This window comes from Bombyx mori, chromosome 25 (genome assembly GCF_030269925.1).
Source record: "Bombyx mori chromosome 25, ASM3026992v2".
Lineage (NCBI taxonomy): Eukaryota > Metazoa > Arthropoda > Insecta > Lepidoptera > Bombycidae > Bombyx > Bombyx mori.
The window spans coordinates 6,481,824-6,507,085 of record NC_085131.1 but is presented as its reverse complement, the minus strand read 5'-3'; the positions used below and the strand labels follow the sequence as shown (position 1 = coordinate 6,507,085).

The 25,262-nt window shown below is 36.3% G+C and overlaps 1 protein-coding gene across 1 annotated transcript in view; it reads left to right on the top strand.

The window, feature by feature from the left end:
* Window positions 1–24,080, top strand: part of LOC101744074 (cell adhesion molecule DSCAML1) — a 98,113-nt gene extending 74,033 nt beyond the window's left edge. The window contains exons 12-37 of the mRNA XM_038020367.2: window positions 1,695–1,785; window positions 2,611–2,761; window positions 2,838–3,002; window positions 3,082–3,217; window positions 3,303–3,422; window positions 3,496–3,660; window positions 3,731–3,875; window positions 3,981–4,129; window positions 4,199–4,409; window positions 4,495–4,690; window positions 4,771–4,934; window positions 5,016–5,098; window positions 6,406–6,543; window positions 6,938–7,141; window positions 7,694–7,823; window positions 7,897–8,081; window positions 8,733–8,912; window positions 9,844–10,032; window positions 11,759–11,986; window positions 12,636–12,847; window positions 14,543–14,657; window positions 15,408–15,573; window positions 18,399–18,550; window positions 19,151–19,318; window positions 20,033–20,140; window positions 20,683–24,080. Of these exons, the coding sequence (XP_037876295.2) occupies window positions 1,695–1,785; window positions 2,611–2,761; window positions 2,838–3,002; window positions 3,082–3,217; window positions 3,303–3,422; window positions 3,496–3,660; window positions 3,731–3,875; window positions 3,981–4,129; window positions 4,199–4,409; window positions 4,495–4,690; window positions 4,771–4,934; window positions 5,016–5,098; window positions 6,406–6,543; window positions 6,938–7,141; window positions 7,694–7,823; window positions 7,897–8,081; window positions 8,733–8,912; window positions 9,844–10,032; window positions 11,759–11,986; window positions 12,636–12,847; window positions 14,543–14,657; window positions 15,408–15,573; window positions 18,399–18,550; window positions 19,151–19,318; window positions 20,033–20,140; window positions 20,683–20,804 (4,073 nt within the window). The 3' untranslated portion in view covers window positions 20,805–24,080. The remainder of the gene's footprint in view (window positions 1–1,694; window positions 1,786–2,610; window positions 2,762–2,837; window positions 3,003–3,081; window positions 3,218–3,302; window positions 3,423–3,495; window positions 3,661–3,730; window positions 3,876–3,980; window positions 4,130–4,198; window positions 4,410–4,494; window positions 4,691–4,770; window positions 4,935–5,015; window positions 5,099–6,405; window positions 6,544–6,937; window positions 7,142–7,693; window positions 7,824–7,896; window positions 8,082–8,732; window positions 8,913–9,843; window positions 10,033–11,758; window positions 11,987–12,635; window positions 12,848–14,542; window positions 14,658–15,407; window positions 15,574–18,398; window positions 18,551–19,150; window positions 19,319–20,032; window positions 20,141–20,682) is intronic.
* Window positions 24,081–25,262: the final 1,182 nt, after the last annotated feature.

The following is a 25,262-nucleotide window of genomic DNA, read 5'->3' as shown; positions in this document are numbered from 1 at the left end:
CTAGTACTTCCTGAGATTATCGCATTCAAACAAACAAACAAACTCTTCAGCTTTATAATATTAGTATAGATTTTTATTGCTTGGATGGCCTGCTTGGTGCGATGGGTGAACGAGCTCACGGCCCACCTGATGTTAAGTGGTTACCGCAGCCAATAAACACTTACAACGTAAATGCCGCCGCCCACCTTGAGATATAAATTCTAAGCTCTCAGTATAGTTACAACGGCTGCCCCATCCTTCAAACCGAAACGCATTACTGCTTCACGGCAGAAATAGGCAGGGTGGTGGTACCTACCCGTGCGGACTCACAGAGAGGTCCTACCACCAGTAAAAAATGTGGTGGTGTGGAAATGAAATAGTAAATCATTTTTGGTCGTTAGAAATACTAGTGTTTCACATTATTTTCATTAGGAAATTAAAATTTCAAAGTACTCAATGTTTATACGTATACCTATATTAAATTTTCGATTTTGTATTGTTAATTGCCATTTTTCATGAAAAAGTGGAAAGAAAATATTTTTTTAATTTTCATCGACAACACTATAGTTCGCCGATAGCTAGTAAACAAAAAAAAGGTTAACAAAAAGAAAACGAAAGTGCTAAGCTGTTTTGTCTTTGGCTACTTATATCTAGATGTAACGAAGAAAGATGTGTGAGTTTTGCAGTTTCTAATGAATGCAGGTAGCTGTAACCTTCGAGTACCATTGCAGATTAATGCTCGCGCGCTGTTATAAAAGTGTATAGGTTATAAAAACAAATCCAAAACTGTTAATTTTTCGTATCCATTGGCGCCTTACAGTGTGTAATGGACAGACAACATATCCGAGCATCTATCCTATTTGAGTAATTCGGTTAAGTTTGAAAAATGGGACCGGCTGTTGGAGCAGTTGAGACTTCAACGTCATGTTTCAAAGTATATCGACTGAAGAAAACGAAATTGTTGTAACTGAAAAAGCCAACTTTACACCAGAGATATTTATAAAATTCTTCCAAAAATTCATAACTCATATTATATCTACTAGATGATGACTGAGCTTTGCACGGTTTTTTTTTTATAACGCCATCTTGTTGTATCTTTAAAGCGGTTAGTTGCCCTCAATTAAGAAAAATAGTATTATTATTCGCCAATAGATGTCGGGAAGAGTTGATTATTGAAAACACGAATAAAACAACATTTTCTGAAAATAAATCATAGCTATATCGATTTATCGCCCCCGAAATCCCTTGTATACTAAATTTTATAAACATCGTTGGAGCCGTTTCCGAGATTCAGATTATATATAATTATATATTATATACAAAAATTGCTCGTTTAAAGGTATAAGATAAGATAGAGATAGAAAGTTGAAAATTAGTATGGTGTGGTATCTAAAGCCTGTGTGTATATAGTGGTATCTGATTAACTATATTAATTTAAATACATCGATTTATCGCTTTGGTGTCCAGTTGAGTTTTTCAAGATACGACATTTTCGCTTTCTTCCGTCGTAATTATGGCGTTGATTTTCGCGTTGTTATGCCTATTGGCATAACGCCAGGCGGATCGAGTTCTCGATCTAAGAAAATAAATAAAATTTGAGCAACAACATTGTTACAGACGTTAACAATCGAATATGAAAATGTCTGTTTATCTGCGCGTCCTATCTAAATAAACATTAAGATTGCTTCACAAATATTGTTATGTGATTTGCATAGGTCCCCCCTACATCCGAGCTATGAATCCCGTGAAGGCCGTCGCCGGAACTGAAGTAACCATTTGGTGTCCCTATTACGGATTCCCTATAGAGTAAGTCTTTTAGTGAGGATTCATTGTTTATAAAGTATCTATTTATTTCCATTTACAGAATATTTGTTTTGTCGTAATCTTATTACCATCCCAAAATTTATTGAGGTATTATATCTCGGTCATACTGTTCTCATTAAACAATCATGTGGCCGAAGTAATGATTTATTTAAAACTAGCTGAGTACCCGATGTTACCCGCGGTTATTATCGTACCGCGGGCGACGCCGCGAAGCGAAGCTAGTCTAAAAAAAGTAGTCTAATTTACTCCTTATATTATCAGCTACCTATCAGTGGAGATCCCGTCAAAATCGTCCCAGACATTCCAGAGATTAGGCGGAACAAACAGAAAGACAGACAGACAAAAATTGTAAAAAATGTTATTTTACTGTGTATATATTATTCATATGCATTTAATAAAAAGTGGTTGTTTCAATATTACATACAGACGCTCCAATTTTATTTATATGTATAGATATAAAAAAATATTTCCATATTTTTTTGAGTTTGGCGTGATAGTAATATTTTCTACGTCGATATCTATTTCATTCAACAACTTAGATGAGATGAGAAGTTTTCTTCGAGTCCATAAAAACATCACTAAGAACGCACAGCCTTGATACAAAATACATGAAATGTTTATATTAGCAAACCAGGCACGAAGTCATTCGACGCTCCCTGGCTATTCAGATTAGTATAATGATTATCCATAGAATATGTGGCAGCTGCTGTATAGTTTCGGGTCTTGGACATTAAAGAAAATTAACTACACAGTATTTGCCTTTTGAATTCAAACGATACTATGAAAAATAATCAATTTTATTTGAAGTTCAGTGAAATGGGAGGGAGGCGCCGGCATAGATCCGCGGTACCCGCAGTCAGATGGCCAGTTGACGATAACAAACGTTGATTGGAATAGAGATAAAGGAAGCTGGGTTTGTTCAGTTCTTACTCCTGGTGGAGAGCTGGCTAGGCGGGAGGTAAATAAGTTTAAATGAAATTAGGGTATTTCAAGTTTGAAAAAAAATTAGGCACGCTATGCTTTTCTGTTTCTAGGTACAAATAACAGTGGTATCGCCGCCGGTATTATCGCCAATTGTGTTTCCGCCAGGACTTAGATCGGGAGATAGAGCTCAACTAACTTGCACGGTTACATCTGGAGATATGCCCGTTTATTTTTCCTGGTTAAAAGATCAAATCCCAATTTCAAGTGCACTTCAGGTAAATCTCGAAAACCAACCTGAAGTTCCGGAAGGACATCAGCGATCTCTTTTAAATAATTCGGCAATAATTATTGTAGGTAGATGAAAGAGGAGCAGAATTTTTCAGTATGCTCCTATTCAAGAGTTTGACTGCTGCACACAGTGGTACTTACACTTGTGTAGTCACGAATACAGCTGGAAAAGCTAATGTCTCTGTGGAATTAGCTATCAAAGGTATTGTGGATGTTATGTGTTTTTATAGATAGGCATATAGATAGGGGGTTATCCTTTTTTTTAAATCCGTGTTTTTTTCCACCAGTTCCCCCGTATTGGCAAATTGAACCTTCAGATGCTGCAGTGCTATTAAACGGATCGCTGACCGTTAGTTGTGAAGCACGTGGCCATCCACCACCAAATATATACTGGACTAAATTTTCGGGTAAATTTAAAATTTCAAACCAAAATGATTCCTAAGTTTGATATGAGTTGTAAATTTTATTTATGAATTTTAGGTAGTACCGAAACTTCATTAGGTGGAGTATCGGACCCCGTCGTTTTGACAAATGGATCTTTGAGATTAGAATCAGCGCGAGCGGAACATTCTGGAAAGTACCGTTGCAGGGCTGACAATGGTGTCGCTCCACCCTTATCTAAAACTCTTAATATACATGTTAATGGTAAGTCTGTTGACGTCTAAAGTGATTCTAATGTGTTTATTTCAAAACTTAATCACCATTTTCATTATAGAGCCAGCAAGATTTGAAATTCAGTCAATCAACGTTACGGCGAAGCTTGGTGAAACGGTGAGGTTAGCATGCGTAGCTCGTGGAGATAGCCCCCTGTCTACGGCGTGGAGTCATTCCGGAAGAGCTCTACCGAACTCAGACTACAGGTAGTAGAGAAAAATTACGTTTGATTTGTTTAGATCGATGATATTGTAATTAAGCTTTACAACTACATATAACCAAATACTTTAAATTAATTTTAACTTTCTCAGAATGAGTATTTCAGAAACAAGGAGCACTGAGGGATTGAGAAGTGAATTAGTCATAGAGAGAGCTGATCGTAGAGATTCTGGAGTGTATCGATGCCAAGCTTCTAATCCTTTCGGTAGATCGGATCATTTTGTGCATCTCGCCGTTCAAGGTAACTTATGATTTAAGCTTTGTGTATTAAAAGCTTAACTACAACTGATTTAATTCAAAAAATTACTAGAACCACCAGAACCGCCATCTAATTTTCGAGTTTTGGATACAACTTCACGCTCTGTTCGGTTGCAATGGAGAAGACCGTACGATGGAAATTCTCCAGTTTTGGGCTACGTCGTTCAGTATAGAAAACATGATTCCACAAGTTCGGATCTATGGAGAGATGCCGAGACCCATAATGTTACAGTATCTGTGCAAAGCGGTAATTCCTACTCTGAGTAAGTATGGCCTCGAAATGGGATAGCTAATATAAAGTAAATTATCGGATAATTATAATTAATTTGATTTAAAATTTGTATTTAGGACCGAAAGCGCGACGATAAATGGGTTGGAACCAGCTACACCTTATTTGGTTAGAGCGCGCACTGTTACAGCGCAGTTTGCTTCAGCACATACGCGAGCCTTACTTGCGTTGACTTTACATGAGCCTCCATCACGGACTCCGATTAATTTGCGTGCGTCTACTCCTAGACCTTCTACAATTGAATTGAGTTGGCAGGTACTAGAAACATTATATAAAGTTGATGTTATTTATTTCTACATTCCGAATTGGATATATGGATGATTATTTATTTTAAGGCGCCACCTGCTTCTTCGTGGAATGGAGAATTATTAGGATACACCGTATGGTGGTGGGCATCAGCTGATGGCTCATTATCGGGTGGTGCTGTGGGCATGGAGTTTGCCACTGTTCGAGGACAGGTTACAAAATATATTATAGAGGGTCTTGAGCACTATACACGGTTTGTTTTATAATATTGATTCATATCTTTTATTATTATATATTTTGTTTTCCCAGGCATTCACAGATATTAATTTTGCAGGTATTCTGTTAGTGTACGAGCTTTTAATAGCGCTGGAGCCGGTCCAGCATCGGCGCCAGTTAATACTCTAACGCAAGAAAACGGTAAGATTAAATTTTACTTCCTGAATCGTGCTATGGTATAATTGAAGAAATTCGAATATGCGACATTTGAATGGCCATTAAACCACAAATATGACCTGGCATAGAGTACTATCAGCTAGATATCTCTTCGAGAAAGCGGCGCTGCACGATAGCTCTCTAATCGTGGCCACCTGGAAATACATTTTCGACCCAGGTCATGTAGTAACGCAAAGTCGTCTTAAACAGTCACTGGATCTACGAAGGCACTTCGGTTTCTCTATTTCTTGTACTGTATGGGGAGTGTTCTGAGTAATTGTTTGAGATGATCCCTACATTTCTTTTTACAATCGCACTACTCACCATTCAATTCATTCGGAGTACAGCGATACTTTCGGGAACCGTTGCGTTTGTTTCCAAAGAGCTCTTTTTGCCACGTACCATCTGATTTTGATATGAACTACCCTCTATGGTGTTTCCCTAGCCGTGTGTCATGACATGTCCATTCAAACAAACATACACAACATATACATACATTCAAATACGGTGGTATAGTTTAGTAAAATTACCCTTAAATTTCTGTTGTTCCTAGTTTCTAGTTGGAATTGTACGTCACAAGCGCTAGAAAATCTATATTACAAAATTCAGCTATACAAGCTGAGGTTACCATTAATCGCAGCTTGCAACTTGCTTTATGCAGAAACCAATGAGATATTTATAAGTTTGGTGTAAATAAACAATCCCGTCCTTGTATTCAAATATGGATAAAAGTATTTAAATGCTTTCTGTATTTCAAGAGATACTTTAATCTTTGCCAATTGCAATAGCCTATCTATATATTAATACGTGAAGGAAGAACTTTGTATCCCTTTTTACGAAAATTGCGCGGACGGAGGAGTCTGAAATTTCCCACACTTATAGAAAATATAGAAAAGGAGTGTAGAATGTTAATATTTTTTTAAATTATGCCTAAAAATACATTAAATCAATAAAAAAAACATTACACACACTACCATGTATTCGACGCACACACGCATGCATACTATGCATTATTTATTGTCAAACTTTTGTTTTTAACGTCTGTGGTCAAATTGAGAATAGATTAAATATTGTTTGTCTTTATTAATATTCTTCTATAGTGTAGTCTTGGCGAAATTTGTGATTAGGTATAGACGTATAACTAGAATCATAATAGTGTACAAACTTACAATTTCAATCAATTATAGTCGAATTTCGACTACTGCGGGGCCACTAGTTGATATAATTGTATGATAACAATGCTCTTAAAGATTTGCGTGTCGGAGCTGAGACGATTTTTTTTCTCTCTCTAGTACCATCCGAAGGTCCCCGTGGCGTCAGATGTCGTGCAGTTTCACCACAAAGTTTGAAAGTTGAATGGTCCCCTCCTCCTGCCCATTCACACAATGGTGGTTTGATCGGCTATAAATTAATTTATCGGCCAGAGCATAGTGAGTAATTTTCCTTTTTTTTTATTGCTTAGATGGTTGGACGAGCTCACAGCCCACCTGGTGTTAAGCGGTTACTGGAGCCCATAGACATCTACAACGTAAATGCGCCACCCACCTTGAGATATAAGTTCTAAGACCTCAGTATAGTTATAATGGTTGCCCTACCCTTCAAGCCAAAACGCATTACTGCTTCACGGCAGAAATAGGCAGGGCGGTGGTACCTAGCCACGCGGACTCACAAGAGCTCCTACCACCAGTAAAAATTCCTTCAAAATAGTAAAAATTTCCAGTATAAATTTCCTGATGCAATTAATTGACTTTAAAATTTTGAATATTATAATACATCTTTGTTTTTTAAAATCAAATCTGAGTGATGGTAGTTGTTTGTTGGCAGCGACAGAGTGGCTTGAGTGGGAGGTGCGTGCTGGTGGGGGCTCTAACGCAGGACCGGGTGCTGAAGTCAAAAGGGTATCTGCTGTTGAAACCCTGCTATTGGCTTTGAGACCACACACAAATTACACTATTCAAGCATTAGCTTATACTAATGTTGGAGACGGTGTTCCCGCTCATCCAGTTCATTGTAGCACCCAACAAGATAGTAAGTACTAATATCATACATTATAATATCATAATATTTTTTATTGCTTAGCTGGGTGGACAAGCCTTCGGCCCACCTGATTTTAAGCGGTTACCGAAGGCCATGGACATCTATAACGTAAATACCGCCACCTACCTAGAGATATAAGTTCTAAGGTCTCAGTAGTTACAACGGTTGTCCCACCCTTCAAACCGAAACGCATTACTGCTTTACGGCAGAAATAGGCAGGGCGGTGGTACCTACCTACCCGTGCGCATTTACAAGAGGTCCTATCACCAGTAATTACCCAAATTATAATTTTGCGGGTTTGATTTTTATTACACGATGTTATTCCTTCACCGTGGAAGTCAATCACGAACGTTTGTTGAGTACGTGTTTCATTAGAAAAATTGGTACCCGCCTAAGATTCGAACACCGGTGCATCGCTCAACACGAATGCACTGGACGTCTTATCCTTTAGGCCACGACGACTTACTACGAATACTAATAATACTCGTACCTATTATAATCTCTCCGTTTTTTTCTTCTTCACAAACTATAATTATTTTTTAGCTCCTGGACCACCCGCAGCTGTTAAAGTTGTACCCACTTCAGTAACGTCATTAGCCATTAGTTGGTTACCACCTAATCGCCCGAGCGGTCCTATACTTTACTACACAGTGTTTTATAGAGAGCTTGGCAGGTAAAAATTACTCGTAAATATTTTTTAATTATTTCGCTTCCAGTTATTTTAATGATCTAGGTATTTTTTTTAGGGACAGACCCCCGCAAACTACAACTGTCCAAACGGACGATAGTGAGTTTATGGTCGGATTAGGAGGATCGACAGAACTAAGAGCTTTAGCCGAAGGAGCTACCTATGAGGCTTGGGTGGCAGCTCATTCTGTAGTAGGAGAAGGAGAGCCGTCTGCTCCGCAACCTGCAACAACGACTTCTAGAGGTAAATACTACATTTTGCTCACGATAACACAGCTTTTCTAACGTCGTTTAAAACTTCTGAATTTTCTATGACATTACGCTAACGCGGATTAAATTCTTGTCAATGTTTTCTGCTCAGCGGAATATACTCTTGAATTTCGATCACTCGCTCGTACTTAATTAGCCGTTCAAAATTTCACATTCTATTATTATTTTTACTGAATATTTTCTGGGAATTGAAAAAAAAAAAATGTGTGGTGGCGTGGGACACCGGACAGGAAAGAAGTTCCTTATTATAAAAATATTAATTTTAAGTTCTATTCGAGGTATAAAGAAAATAATTATTCGGGTAATTTTTTATTATTATTTTTTATTGATAAAAAAAACTACTTTATAAAATTATCAAATTTATTTTATTCACAATGATTTATAAAAAATATATAATAAAAATATGTTATTTTTGGTACGTTATTACAAAGTAAAGTCGTGCACTGTATGCATTACTAATAAAAATCTTACGTTACGGACGTTTTTTCTCGGTTAAGGTACCGCATCATCCCATAAGGAACTTCGTTCCAATACTGCAATTTTTGCTCACAGAGTTAACCAACCTCTTTTAATGCAAATTAGAATATTTAAAAAGGAATTTAGAGTTAACTGTTCATATTTGTAGCGGGAGCTAGATTGCTGTCGTTCGGAGTGTGGGTTCGAGTACAGTGTGGTCATCCATTGAGGTTAGCATGTGCTTGGCGCGGGGAACCGGCTCCAAGAGCGCGATGGTTACGAGGGGACAGGCCGGTCACATATGACCCGAGGGCTACACTCACTCCTCATGGACATCTAGCAATACATGGTGAGATTTTATTATTATTTTAAATATGGAACTATATTATTTGGTTTCGTGGACACCATATACATATATATGTACATATATGCACACACTTCATTAGTTTAATAGGATTAGTATCGTTTGAAATAAAAATGCTTTTACGTCTTGCTATGAAAATAATATTCGTAGAACATGAAATGTTTAAAGACAATATGTATGAGCTGTTATTTAATTACAATTAACGGCATTGGTGGTGTTTTCTTTAAGTTTATTTAAAAATTCCATGGTTACTTTTTGTCATTTAGCATATTCACAACGGTCTTGTTTTATTAGAACAACTTAGATATATGTATATTCATCTCTTTCCTACACTACATATGAATTCAGCGTCGGAAAGTTACATCGATAAACCAATGCGTCAGGATAATTGCCTTATTATTGCCGGCGCTGACTACTTCCCGAATCCCGATCACATTGATGCCAGTCACCGTAGACGCCCTAGACACATCCTTATGAATCCAACAGATCCAATAACTCTTGCATTAGACGCCTTCAGCTCTAACACTAGGAGCAGGCTTAGGGACCCCGGTAACAGTAGTCGTCGAAATCAGAAAAGTGTTCGATATGCAACCTAACCCATGCATCAGGCCGCTAAGTTTCTCGCCGGATCCTCTCAGCGGGTCGCGATTCCAATCCGGTAGTAGATTCATTCACAAAGCAGCTGCTCTTGAAATGTTAGGTCTTCTTTGGAGGCGTTCAGGTATCTGTTAGCAAAACCCACCCCTCATGGCTGAGCCTTTACTCGCCCACCTGTCCTGTAAAACTGAAAAGACCTTCGGGCCACCAATAATCCCTCATTCATAAAAAAAATACTTTACATAAGAGAAATACGGGCGAGAAGTATTAGAACTCGGTAAGGTCGTGCTTAAGGTGTCATTAAAATTTGTTCTAACAGAAGTGGATGCTTCTACGAGCGGTAACTACACTTGCTCAGCTCGTAATTCGTTTGGTTCTGAAGAAGTGACGTATCGCGTTGAATGTGCCAGTCCGCCACTACCTCCTACGCTCACATTGGACTACGTGGCGCATAAAGAGGCCAAACTCTCCTTGAAAACAACACATCATCCATCGGCACCTCCTCACGGTAAGCGGTTTGTTTATTTCAAATATCTGTTACAGTATAGAAGAGCGAATCAACTAACTGGCTATGAAGTATTGAAACTACCCGCGAATAGTGTCAATTTTTTTTTATATCACAATATAACGAATTGTCGATTATAGTCGTTATGGCCTTAAGGATACGATGGTGTACTCCTATCGAGTGATGCATTAAAATTTTTTATTTACGTACTTACTAAGCAATTCAGACGTATGCCTTGAGTAAAAAGGTGGGTGACGGCAGTCAAGATGTGATGACCATGGGCCCGGTAACCACTTAACACAGATGGGCCGTATGTTAATTTATCAATCTACGTTTTTTTTTAAACAGTTCAACAAACTGTTTATTTATCACCGGATAAAGCGTAGGTTAAGGTTGCACCACTATCCTGCTTATTTTGCCGCGAGACATTCCTTTTATAGGGTGACCTAATCGTAATAAACTACGATTGGGACTTTCGCTTCACATCTCAATGGCAGCATACACATTGTGATTTTACGCGGTTTTCTTTAATAACTTAATACAGATAGATCGGGACTTTGTTTTACCATCAAGCGCGTTAAAAATACTTTGCTGGTTTTACATATAACACACTGTTTTCTATTCAAGTAAACATTTTTTATGATACAACTTGTCTAAAATCATTACTGCCCTACTTTTCATTTTTTAAATATACATACATACTTATATTGGATATTATAATTTTTGTTCCTAAAAATTTTTTTCAATATTTTATAATTTGTCTGATTTTATTTTTGTTACTAATATTGAAAATTACAGATATCATATTTAAAATAGGAAAATGTCTGTTCGTACCCAACATAAAAAAAACATATATATATTTTTTAAGAACAACACGAGAGACGCCTTGAATAATATAAAGATAAAACATTCGGAGTATGTGATCAATTTTAGTTATGAGTAAGCATTTGTCATCAACATTTAGAAATATTGTGGTATTTTGTGTGGATGTGTTTTGGTAGGATTTATTTCAACGAGAATCGACAGTAATGAAATTCGAGTTCTTACCATTACGAAAAACTGTTGAGATTTATGTGCATACTTTTTCCAATTAGTTATTACAATAAAAGCTTAGCGGCTTTAAAGCGTTAATGGCCTTCGACATGGTCAACTTCGTAGTGATTAATACTAATTAGTTGTTACAGAATTGTGGATATATTAATAAAGCCTATACAAAATACCTTGAGATTTGTGACGATTTACATAAGTCTCCAAACTTAATAGGACCACTGAGATTAATGCCACAAAATAATTAACAATTCTACAAACAAGATTATATCTCTCATCAACCGAATGATCATTGTTCTATACTCTTCGTATATATTGTGTTACTTATAATATTTTGTATTCAAGTTTAACAATATTTGCTATGTGTATGTGCATTACTATAATTCTCATGTTGTATTTGTTATTTTAGCTGTTCTACACACACTCATCACTTTTAATTATTATTCTCATAATCCTCTCGCAGGTCTGCTGGAATAGATTTCATAAAGAAATAAGCAGTGCCTTTGTACATAATTTTCTTATTACTCTGTACTATGTATTCTTTTTTGTGTGTACATAAATAAATAAATAAATAATTATTAAATGAATTTTACGTGCTCATAAACGGGCATTTTCGCAGAAAGAATAGAATCACTTTATAGGAGTAGGGAGTTGAAGAAGTTAATTAGCATTTTTTTCAAAGGTTTCACGATCTGGTGGTTACGTGTGAGAGACGATTTGAACGACGGAACTGAACAGACGAATACACGAGGCGAAGAAGAAAGAAGATTAGAAACTGGCGGTGAAGTTGTTAGTGTGGTGCTAAGGGCGTTGTCTTGTGGTGCTGTGTATTCAGTCCGAGCTGTGGCCCATTCTAGAGCGGGACCCTCATCGTTTTCAGCACCGCTGTTGGTGCGAACTAAACCACCAGGTAAAACGGGATGGCATTATGCATATAAGACAAAATATATCAAATAAAAGTATTTGAAATATATTATACATTTGAAATAGTATTAATAAAAATATTTGCAAACTTTTAAAGTGGCCATCAGCTTACGTCAAGTGTAGGACAAACGTTCCAAAAAAAAATAAAAAAAAATTACTTCAGACATATAGTTATATTGTATGAGTTAGATCATAATAAAATATGTTGTACATTTATAGAAAGTAGACCTATGAAATCTTCTAGAAGTAAAAAAAGAACTATTCATGTTTAAATCACTTTGACTTTATAAAAGTTTTAAAAGTCATAAGTTGTAAGATAAATATTTTATGAGACATCGGACTTTTTATCACACAAAGTTTTACAAGCGGTCTGTAAATTTCTCAGTAAAAAACAGAGACTAAGAGATGAGGTCGAGTACTATAATAACATCTATTATGTATGTATTAGTTATTAAATCATTAATTAATTACTAATTAATGATGTAATAACATGTTTTAATAATTTTAAATTTTAAATTTTAATCATTTCTAAAAAGAATTGTCTAGAGGATTTTTTTAAATCTTCATTTGAAATGCTTCTAGTTGAGTTATTTAGTAGCCCTTTTAAATTATAAGTACTCCAAATAAATTTCTAGTTTTAGTTTGGGAAGGAGGAGGGGAGCTTGACAATCCAGAGGAACTTGCTGAAGCAGCTGTTTGGAGTAATAGCAGCGCGTTAGCTATAGATGCTCGTAGGGCTGTACGATGCGGGGCTCGTCTAGTGAGGCTGCAGTGGAGGAGGGCTGATGCTGCGGGCTCAGCTGCTTGGAGAGACGCTGATCTTACCTCATTGCACCACCACAGGGAGGTAAGGAAGTGCCCTTATGTTATCTTATAAATATATATATTTTTATTTATTGCCTAGATGTGTGGACGAGCTCACAGCCCACCTGGTGTTAAGTGGTTACTGGAACCCATAGACATTTACAACGTACCACACACCTTGAGATATAAGTTCTAAGGTCTCAGTATAGTTACAACGGCTGCCCCATCCTTCAAACCGAAACGCATTACTGCTTCACGGCAGAAATAGGCGGGGCGGTAGTACCTACCCATGCGGACTTACAAGAGGTCCTACCACCAGTAATCTTATAAATAAGTATATTTGATAATCAATAAGATGTAATTGAAGAAACTGGTACAGCAATGGTTATAATTATACTTCTCATGAATCAACAAAACGATGCATTAAAGAAATGAAAAGTAATCGAAAAATCTCTAACGCGTCACTTCTATATTCAAAATTTTCGTTTTCCCTATCCCGCGAAAACAACGTCCAATTGAAACCATGCAAATTGAGACGCGCTTTCCATATAAAGTAGGTTATGATCCGCGGCAACGGCTAAAATACCTTTTTTTCTCGCAAATACCAACAAGTTTACTGTGCCTCCGAGATACGCTCAAAGGAAGTGGAAATATCTGTTGATTAAAGGTGAAAAGGCACACTGAAGCAAAATGAAACGTGCTTGCTACCCCTATCACTTGAGAAATCAAAATCAAAATGCCAGTGATTGTATAAACTCAGAGATAAGGTTGCTAAAATAAAGGCTTGCGTTTTTGTCTAAACTCGTAAAAAGAACACGTCCAAAATGCGATTAAGAGTGTATGAAAGCTGTAGATAAAACTTAATATTATAAGCCATCTAATATTTCCTTATCGATACTTTTACGAGTAATTAATTGTTGGTATTGTCAAGTTTTACTTAACAGGTTATGTTTATTGTATTGATAAATCTTACGTATTCTTTCGGATCCGGTAGTAGATTCTGCGAAGCACTGCTCTGGGTCTAGTGTTAGCAAATTCTCTCAGATTGAGTCCGTGAGCTCACCTACCCATAAGGGCGTAGCTGGAATAGCCCCCTAAGCCACCAGCGAATAGGTAGGGAAAAAATTATGTGTCCTAACATTGTTCCCTTTTACGAATATTTGTTCGTCACTCACTGTGACATTCGTCTGGGTAGGTAGGCTTTGTAAAGGCTCTGGACAGAGATCATGAGGTTCAGATTATACGCGAGTGAGCTTTTTTTTTTGGAAAGCTCAATTTGTTTTGGATCCCGCAACGAATTTAATAAGCTGATTCTTTGAAAAGTTTCGCATGGTTATCGTACCTAACGTAATTTGATATTTAATTCAAGCTTTCTCAGAAACGTCTCTGAAGTGCCGATAACTATAAAGTTTCAACTCAGTCGGAGGAAAGGCGCGTAAATGCGTAAAACAAACCTACAAGTCAAATATTCATTTGAAGAAAAAAGTTATAAGAGCCACTAACAATGGCAGTAGTGCCGATATCTGCGCTGCAAGAAACCAGTGGTTAGGGCTCCAGAGTCTTTATCTTCAAGGTGCTTGCTGTATTGTAAGTGATCGCTTTCTGCGCCAGGCCTTTAACCCCTGCATAGCAAACGCTTCTTAAGGTCAAAGATTTTCGTCATCAAACCGTGCACTGACACAATGATAGTTAAATTATTATCCTTAGTTAACATTTTGTTGGGAATAATGTCAATAAGGTGGTGATCGGTGACCTCACCGCCGGAGCCTGGTATGGACTGCGTTTGTGGACGGCCACTGAATCTGCCAGACACCAAGCTACAATATATGCGGCTACTACTACGCATTCTGGAGGTATGATTATTTCTTCCCTGATAATTTTGCTAGGAAAATTATCTTAGCTCTTACGATACATTTATCTAATTTAATAATTTACATTTACTTTCCCTTAAATCTTAATTGGATGTTTTTACGGCAATTAATTCTATGTGGTATGAGTGAGGTGAGTGGTAAACTATCGCCCAAGAATATCAGCAGTACTCTAGCCCATTATCAAGGGTTTTTTTGATATAGACTTATTTATTGCGGATAGATTGACTCAATGCCCCAATCGTATTATTTGGGTTAATGGAGCACCCACCGAATCCATTCTAATACGTAAGGTCAGTCTTAGTTGCATGTAATATCGGCTACCTTTTAAACAGGAACGGATGATTGCTTCGCGCCAGAAATAGGCGGAATAAACGATGGTGATTTAAGAAGACTTATTTCATTGCATACCTTACTATAGAACGCGGCCGATGTTGTTCTACCTCGAACAATAAAAAACTTTTCTAAATTTTTTAATGCCACCCACCGATTCCACTACATGAGAATTATGTAAAACGATTTTATTATTAGTAAGTGTGTATATCAGCCCACACGGGTAGGTACCACTGCCCTGCTCGTTTTTTCCGCGGCTTATCCAATAAAATTGAGATTACGTCCTCAACTCTCAAGGTGACTTTTATCTTGTGACATTTATGGGATCCGGTGTCCACTTAAAACGCGGTGGAAATCAAAAATGGAAAGACGTTGCTTAAGTTACTATTTGAAAATGCCCAGAGCGTCTACGTCGTCCCGTGGCATTTCTCTCGGAAGGACCTCAGGTGACCACCGCCGGCTCCAACGCGGACACTGAGAGAGTTCTTGGGGCTGTGTCGTTAGCGTTTGCCGCACTAGCCGCGCTTGCTGTCACAGCCCTATTGCTTGTCCTTGTCGCGAAACGAAGGTAAATTTACAGCATTATAATCAAACTAGCCGTACTCGCCTAGTACTAGCCTTTTTTTTTTCTAGCTTCGCAGGGCTTTTAACATTAACATTATTATTTATTGTCATTATTATTAGGGAGGATCCAACACTCATATAAATATTAGCCTATCCATTAAGTACATGTATTTTCTACATGGATACCAAGTTTCAAGTCAATCAGATGCACGGTTCAGTGGAATATCCGTAAAAACTACTGTAGATTTATATATTAGTATAGATGTCATTAACAAATCAAATCAACTACACATATGTCAGAGACTTTTTGGCGGGAACGCGAGGAGCGAAGTTATGCAAATTGTTTTATTTTAGCTATTTAGTGTTTCTTCAGTTTTAAATGTGCAATAAAGGTGGTTTATTAACTGTTTAGTATCTGTGAAAGTGCACAGAAGTGGAAAAACGAAAAAAAACCCCTGGGCGTAGCTTCTCGGAATCCTCCAAAAAGTCCACTGAAAAAGTCTTCGTAAATAACCACAATTTTATTGAGATTATATTTCATCCCATATCATCTCATCTCATTTCATTTAATTTCATGTCAATTGATTATTGTTCCAAATTAATTAATTTCATTTCATTTCATATTATCATTTTTCATAAAATATATAAGATCAGGCTATTTGGTAATAATATACCTTTGCCTTTCCAGTAGGAAAAATAACACTAGTATCAACTATATGTCAAATGTACTTGTACATAACTTTTTTCACGTGTTTATTTATTTTATTTATCTTTATTTGATCACAACACTATTGTGTGTATTTGTACGTTTATATAAATATGTTGAATGTTTCTTATGTTATCCATTTCACGGATTTGCGTAATTAACTCTAATTTTCTCAAAACCAATACATATCGCGTAACATATCTTGCTATATTTGAATGAGCATAATTAACAGTATGCACATTATTATGTACATACACATGTACATATATATGTGTATACAAATAAAGTATAATCTTACTCTTACTCAAATTAGTTAAGCTGAAGTTGACTATTAAACACGTTTGCTTACATTTTGAAGTGTCTATAGCCTAAAATATTAATGTTGTCTAGGGAGCAGTACACCGTAAGAAATCATATAGAGTGATGAGACTATGCCTCCCTTCAAATACGAACTCAATACGTGTTCACTTTGCAAGAAGAAGGAATAAAACACTGTGTTAAAATGAAAGTAGGAAAATACATAAAATTTTCGTGTTTATTGGTTAACTCTGGGTTCATGATACACTCGTGGATACCGTGTCTTTTTATTGCTCTTGTAGGCAGACGAGCATACGGTCCACCTCATGGTAAGTGGTTACCGTCGCCCATGGACTTCAGTAATGCCAGGGGCAGAGCCAAGCCGAAACCAGACCCACGTGACGTAGGTCTGGTTTTCGTGAATATAAGGCCATAGGACTAGTAAACTAGAAGACTAGCCGTAGGCTACGTTCTATGACCTTACATTCTAAGGTGTGTAGTGGCATGTACGCTCTTATATCTATATATATAAGCGGCTATTTAGCACCAGCTGGGTCGTAAGCTTGTCTACTCATCGATTGGAGTAAAAACTTAAGTTTTTAATTTTTTTTTATTGCTTAGATGGGTGGACGAGCTCACGGCCCACCTGGTATTAAGTGGTTAATCTAGCCTATAGACATTTACCACGTAAATGCCACCCCTATTGAGATATAAGTTCTAAGGTCTCAAGTATAGTAGAATGTTCAGAAATTCGAATAAAAATACATGATAGTATTACTATAATGTCTAAATTTCTGTTCATACACTGAAGGTTGTGTTACGTGGTTTTATTAAAGAGAAAAAATATAGTATCACAAAATAACAAATTAAGATAAACGGCTCCGTATTGCGGACGAGAAGCCTACGTAAATCACCCCCGGCGACCTATATACGCCCCAATTGTCTGAATGCCTGAATTTTGTATTGATGTTGTTACATCTGTCGATTTTTCGATGCTGAAAATGTTTTCTCATGAATATTCTTGCGGCGTTTGAATGGTTTATTGTTTGTTGTTGAAATATTATCACATGTCTGAATCATTGAACATGCAATTATTGAGAATAACGCCTGTATCTTCGACTAATATATTTATTTTGTATATATGTTTGAACAAAATGGTTTTGTTTTGTTTGTTCTACTTGAACAAATATCAAACTTTAAATCTCATTCAAAAAAACTTAAAATTACGAAATTCCTTTTCTTCGTCTACATTGTGCGGTACTTCAAAACATAATAATTACACAGCTATGAATAATATTTCCTCTCGACGAAATCAAATATTGCATTGCCTTTGAGTTGAATTTCACAAAAGATAACGCAAACATCGGAATTAATTATTATCTCCACATATTTTATTAGGTAACTCTACTTCTAATCTGTTGGCGGGAAAGTTGATACCCTCTGCGATTACATAACAAATGCCCACATATTACAGCTACAAAAAAGTCAAACACATGAAAGGAGGCAGGCATAAGCTGTTCTTTGAATTTCAGTTTCAAGCTTTTTTTTATCGCTTAGATGGGTGGATTAGCTCACAACCCACCTGGTGTTAAGTGGTTACTGGAGCCCATAGACATCTACAACGTAAATGCGCCACCCACCTTGTGATATAAGTCCTAAGGTCTCAAGTATAGTTACGACGGCTGCCCCGCCCTTCAAACTGAAACGCATTACTACTTCACGGCAGAAATAGGCGACTTCGAACTCAATACCAGATGTTACGACGTAAAAAAAATGTCATTTAAAATTATATCAATTACTTAAATGAGTCGTCTGTGTTCATTTAGCATGCTGTGGCCTTGCTCTGGTCAAACCGAGGAAGAAGTCCGACGCTGTAACCACTCAGTCGGCAGCACTGATAAATCGGTCTGCCCAGAACAGCAAAACATACGGAATTGTCAGCACGATTACAAACACGACAAACTATCGCCAGCGTCTGGTAAGTTCTGTTCGTAAGTTAAGTATCTTAAAACGTTGACTGTCATGTGGGTCAACGACGCCCTACGCGGCGTACTGAAGTAATTAAGTCGATTTCTGTCTTCGATCTTCTTATTATTATTATTATTTTCCTGTACGAAGTTTTTATTCTCGAATTTTTACGAATTTCCGTAAACACTGAAAAACCACGGGCCTATGCCAAGTGGAGTTCATTTTCAGTTTTAGTTTCGCCTTATGTTTCGTCCTGCAAAAACTTCCGAACAATCCGGCACTATTTTTTTTTTCTTAGATGAGTGGACGAGCTCACAGCTCACCTGGTCTTAGGTGGTTACTGGAGCCCATAGACATCTACAACGTAACGGCAGCGCGCAGCTTGAGATATAAGTTCTAAGGTCTCAGTATAGTTACAGAGGCTGCACCACCCTTCAAACCGAAACGCATTACTGCTTCACGGCAGAAATAGGCGGGGCGGTGGTACCTACCCGTGCCGACTCACAATTCATATCATTCTATATACATATATTGAGAGAACCACAAGTCTTTTGTCCATGTGTTGACTTGACCGACCTAAGTACGTATATATTATTTGGTATGCACATAGACGTATACGAGATAAGTCCGTATGCGACGTTTGCTGTGGGTGGCGAGGCCGCGACCGCGACCCTGGACCACACGTTGCAGTTCCGCACGTTCGGGCATCGCGACAACGATGCTCCCCCCCACAGACCGTGCAGAAAGCATCCTCAAAGACATCGAGATAGACCTGAAGGTAATAAAGGAGAATAACCAAAAGTCGTCTAGTAAAGTTGCATGTTGCAGAATCAAAATAACATCGAAATAGTTTTTTTCTCCTACCTACGCCGAAAGTTCGGTTTTCCTCCCGCTATACAGGGAAAAAAATGTAACTTTTTCTCCCTGGGTACAAGTGCGCATGCGCGTTAGTGTCTACTCTTACGTCTGCTCTCACGCACCTAAAATTCTCCGCCATTGTTGTGCTCGGGTAATTTGCAATATTGTGTTTAGTGTAAAAGTGAAATAAACAAAAGGCTATAAAATTCATCAGACAGTTCTTATTCAGTTAGTAGTAGTTTATTTAAAAATTAAAAAAAAAACAGTTATATTGTTTTTTATGGGTGAGAGTTTACATACGGGAGGAAATGTCCTACTTTTCTCACTTGGTGCACAATGTACTATCTCATTTTTTACAGTCAATTTCACTACAGAAATGCTTTGTACAGGACCGGAATTATGATTTTAAGATTAATAGTAAATTAACAATTGTTACGCATTTTTTCCGTATTATAGTCATGACATGGCGTTTCGTTCTCTCCATTTAGACAGGTTAAATATGCGTGACATTAAACTTATACTTGTATAATGTAAGTCTCACTATTTTTTATTTGTTACCTATGCTGATAGCCTTGAGAGGCTATATCAGCGTTACCCTGCAGAATACAAAACCGTTTTCTTTTTCCCTGTACAGTTGAGAAGCATCATTCAGATTGCGAATTGCAACAGTTGAGTCGATACGAGAAAGTTAGACCGCGGCACTGCGCTGGTACATCTTACTGTGTACCACTTTCCCATCACGGTAAGACATTACAATGGTGGTTATCAAGGGCTTAAAGAACCAAACTAAACCAAGTACAATTTTTTTTTGAGGTCGTAGTTAATCTATTAAAACTTAATGAACAAAAGTATTTTTTGAGCCTAAGTGTACTTTTATTCAGCATACAGATATTATTGCGGTCGGTTATTAAACTGATATGTTATTTATATTTCGGTCTCCGAAGCGTGGATTTCTTGCTGCGTAATACTCTGACTTGAAATATTATATCGGAAGGGCAAATCAAGTTTGGGAATTTCATTTTTAATTCAAGAAGAGTGGGAAGTGAAAATGATTGAAATGTGTATGATTGAAATTAATTTTATAAACATGTTTATTTTATTTTAATATTCATTCTTTTTGTATTCCGTGACCAGTTAAATTATTTTTACCAATTTTAATTATTATTACGAAGTCAATAAAATTATGCTATATTTAATTGTTATAACAGGTTTTCAATGATGACTACGACCTTCCATAATCTATTCAGATTAGGGGGTATAATATAATGTTAGAATTGTACTCAGGTGGGGGCAGCGGCGGTGGTGGTGGCAGCGGTGGTGGGTTTTCGGAAGTGTACGCGGGTGATTCCAGCGTGGAGTCGGGGCCGGGGTCACTCTCACCTCGCACGCACCTCGAGCACAGCTAGCGCCACCCTCACAGCCAAGCGATACCACGAACTATACGTTCAAATTAAAAACTCCGTTGACATCTCTGACATAATCGTGACAACTCTGGATATCAAACACGAAATAAACCTATCAAGAACTGATTTTAATCATCACATAAACATTTTATAGCCTAACCGAATATGAACGTGAAACTATTGAGTAATTTGGTCGTGCAATTTTTTTTTTTTTAATATTTGTGTAATATCCGATTCTTTAATGCAATTATTGAAATTGAATAACAATTATGGTAGATTTTTACGTCAAATTCTATGATGCAACAGATTTGTCAAATAGTTTTTCATGCTAATTGCATTTATATATTGCATTTTCTGATGTAACATTGCTTGTAACAAGTTGCATTTTTCATAGTTCACTAGAACATTTCGAATTTGTGACTCAACTCGACCGTTTCGGAAAATTTCAGATAGCGTTTTATTTTTAAAATTTTGCTACAGATATAAGGTGGCTCTTTTTTATCTTATGTATTTCGAAAGATGTATTATTTTGTACATGTTTTCGATCCGATATCTACAACATACAAACTACTGACAATAATTTTAGCTGCGAGGTTTATTTTCGCTATTAAAAAAAGAAATTTCTTGAAAAAAAGCAACATTTCTTTCAGATCAGTTTTAGTGGCCACTTCAAACTGGAACGTAGTATAGCTTCGCTGCATAAAATAGTAGGGCGTTGTACTTAAGCGTGTGAGATCACAATAAGCCCGATCACCAGTAAAAATGGAACTCAATTCGTGGCTAAAATATTAAAAATCGTCGTGTCTAACTTTGTGGGGTCAGAATACGTTCAACCACAACTAAGACCAAGTTAATTAAGTCGACCACAATAAGTTGACGCTTTAACTTATCAATGTCATCAGCGGTGAGGAGTTACGTTAATAAATCGTCTTTGGAGCAAGCCATCGAACTATATTTAAAAAGTAGATATTTTTTTAAACTTAATGTATCTGGAAATAGTTCCATTTACGACAATTACTCTACAATTTACGACTGTAATTTGAAATTGTGCCAAATTTTAAAATCACTGCCACATGTATGCCGAAATTATAGATAGTTCGGTTTGTGTTCTTCTTGTTCGAGATCGTGAAAAATAAATAAAATTTCATAAATACAGGACATATTTCAATATTTTTAACAATTACGTATGTACTAGTCTGGTTTTAGTTTTAAATTTTCTTTTCAGTATGTTTTTATCTTTATCTGTTTCCGTATATTATAATAGTTTCTTTTATATTTTGCAATATATCCAAGAAACAGTTACATCTTTAGCTAAATTATGATAAATTATTAGGTTTAAAACAATACGTACATAATTGATAAAAAATATTCACAGTTCACGTTTTGGGTACACATAACACAAATCTAATAAAACATAGCATCTATTATTATATTTAGTACTAGCGACCCGCCCTCGCTTCGCTTCGGAAGCATTAAAGCTTTTTATTGATAGCTGAGTCCCGCGATATTATTGTCCTACCGCAGGTGACGCCGCGGCGCGAAGCTAGTCTAAAAAAAGTAGCTTAAGTTACTCCTTATATCATCAGCTATCATCATCAGTCTCGTCAAAATCGGTCCAGGCGTTCCAGAGATTGGCCGAAACAAACGAACAGACGGACAAAAATTGTAAAAAGTTATGTTGGTGTAGGTACCGTATATGTATGTAGTAAAAAACGGTTATTTCAATATTATAAACAGACACTCCAATTTTATCTATATGTATAGAAGATACTAAGTAATTAAAAAAATGCTAATACTTACAATAATCTTTAATAAATTGCTCTTTTTTCTATTATAATAAACTAACAAGGCCTAATTTAGTTCGTAATTTTTTACAGCTAGCATAATCATAAGTCTCGAAATATTTCACAGACAATTCACATCCGTATAATTGTGAATTAGACCTTATTCAGTGTTGTATAAAAGGGTGTTAAAAATATGTATAAATAGCTCATGTAAAATTAAGTTTGAAGTTTTATCTTTGCATTTCAGTCAAATTATAAGTGAACTCGTTTTGAATGAAATCGGGGCACTTAAAAGCGAAAAGTAACAAGAAACAAGAAAAACAAACATTACTCTACGGAACTTTTGTCGAGAATTTAGATTTTAGCTTAACAGAACGTGGTCAGATAATAATGTATGACTGAAAAACTGTTTTTGGGTTTGGCAACATTACCAATAAGCGAATAGTAAGTGCGTTTCGATCTCCGTAAATTATGAAAATATAACTATTATGACAATTTAAATTTTTATTCCATAATATAGAATAATTTTCATATCGAAAAATATGTTAAAATATTGATTGCCAAATCATAAAAAAAACGGTTTCAACTTTTCAACCAACCGTTTTTTTGACACTAACCCTCCCTACATCATTTAAATCATTTAACCTTCAAGAAATTACCAAGCGGCATTCTTTTTCAAATACACGTTCATTAGGTGTAGTTGTTTGTAGCTAGATCTATATAGGGTAAATTGCGTGCGTCCGTCGGTTTAAGGGAATGATTGTTACCGAAAAAAGGTAGGGAGCCCACTGAATAAGCCCTAATGAGAATCTTCGGGATTCGCATCTTTTAATTCAATTTAAGGTAGGTACTCATTAGTTAAACAAGACGTTTAATTAGAGATTAGTCTGTATATTCCTCAATTTTAAATCGCATTCCGCTACAGACACATAAAATATTAGAAGCGATTCTATCGAATAATAGTGGAAATACACTAGTTATTTCATTTGGTTTATTTATATTATCGTACTATATGTATATTCTGAATAAAATAGAATTATAGCATTTAATTAAATTATATTTCTAGACTTAACTAGAATGAATATCTGTGTCGGATGACTATAATATTTAAAAAATTGAGAAAAGAAATTTGTGACTCTAGACAAGTAACAAATCACAATATATTGGGTTTCTCAAACAGGCCCCGGATTTCAAAGTTAAACAAACACTTGTTACAAAGTTTTTTCGTTTCTTACTTCTCTTGCTACTAATGGGCGGACGCACGGTACTAATAATTAGTTTCTGTAAATAGTAAATTTTAGTCAGACTGATATTAAAGTCTCTATTGATTCGGAGCTTATAAGTGTAAATACGATACATTTTCTAGATATCTACGAACTCTAGTCAATTTCATTTAAATGTTCTACGACAATATAATTGTGTGTTTTGTATATAATTTGATTATGCCTATGACGATATATGTATGTTTGGTGTAAAATAAATTTATTTATGAGAATACCGTCGTTTTAATTATCAATTGAAACATGATGCAAGGGATTAATTAATGATTTTAACAAAGTCGAATGAAGGAATAAAGATAAATATAGCTGAAGATGAAATCAATATCGTTAAAACCTCATGAAATTGTTCTGTTTGTGTACATTTTGTAATGATTAAGTTCATTCAACACATATATTTTTATTTTATTGTCTTAGTATGCAGACGAGCATACGGCCTACCTGATGGTGAGTGGTTACCGTCGCCCATGGACTTCATCAATGCCAGAGGCAGAGCCAAGCTGCTGCCTACCGTTCATATCCAAAGACCTCTCATTGATTCTTCTTCTCAATCGTGTCACTCTTGACAGAGTGGTCGTGATCGTCATGTAGGAAGGGACAGCCATCTTGCATTCATTAGCCGCGGGAAGAGTGGTGTCGTCGGCGTATCGGAGGTTGGTCAATTTTACCCCACCAATGGTAACTCCACCATCCCAGCCTTCACAAGTCCGTCTAATGATATACTCCATATTATTCATAGCAAACAAATTCAAAACATCAATTATAAATTCAGAAATTTTAATATAGTATTATCGGAATATCTTCAACAAATTGAAAGTAAATATTTAATCAAGCGATATTTTGAACGAATAAATCGGATTTTCCACTCTTCATTGAAGCAGGCTCATGATACCTGGAGCAACTTATGTCGAGTGACTTTCGAAAAATAATTGCTTCCCAAAGGATGCACGTACATATGGCTATAAATTTCATATTGAGGCTTAACCACGACCCCGCCTAATACTTTTTTTCAATCCAGATGCGTTGATATTTTAAGATAATTAGTTCCCAATGTATATGATTATAATACATGCATATTAATTAAATATTTGTCAGAGTATTGTAAACTACAATTTATATTTACACAATTTAAACAAATCGATAATATTAAATGGAATTTTTTATTCTGTGTCAGGTAAATGTATATATAAAGGTAAAGGTTCTTGGAATGTGAATTACTGTATCAGCTGGCCCCTATATCGTAACAAAAAGCTTCGCTTCGTGTCTCGATATCGAAAATCGAAAATTCGGATGAGATTCCAATATCAGGAGTTTCTGGAATGTAGACTCCGGGGCGAAATTCTAAAAGAGGGTGGGTCACTGTTATTGAAACAGCAAGCGTATCTATTTTTAATTTCATG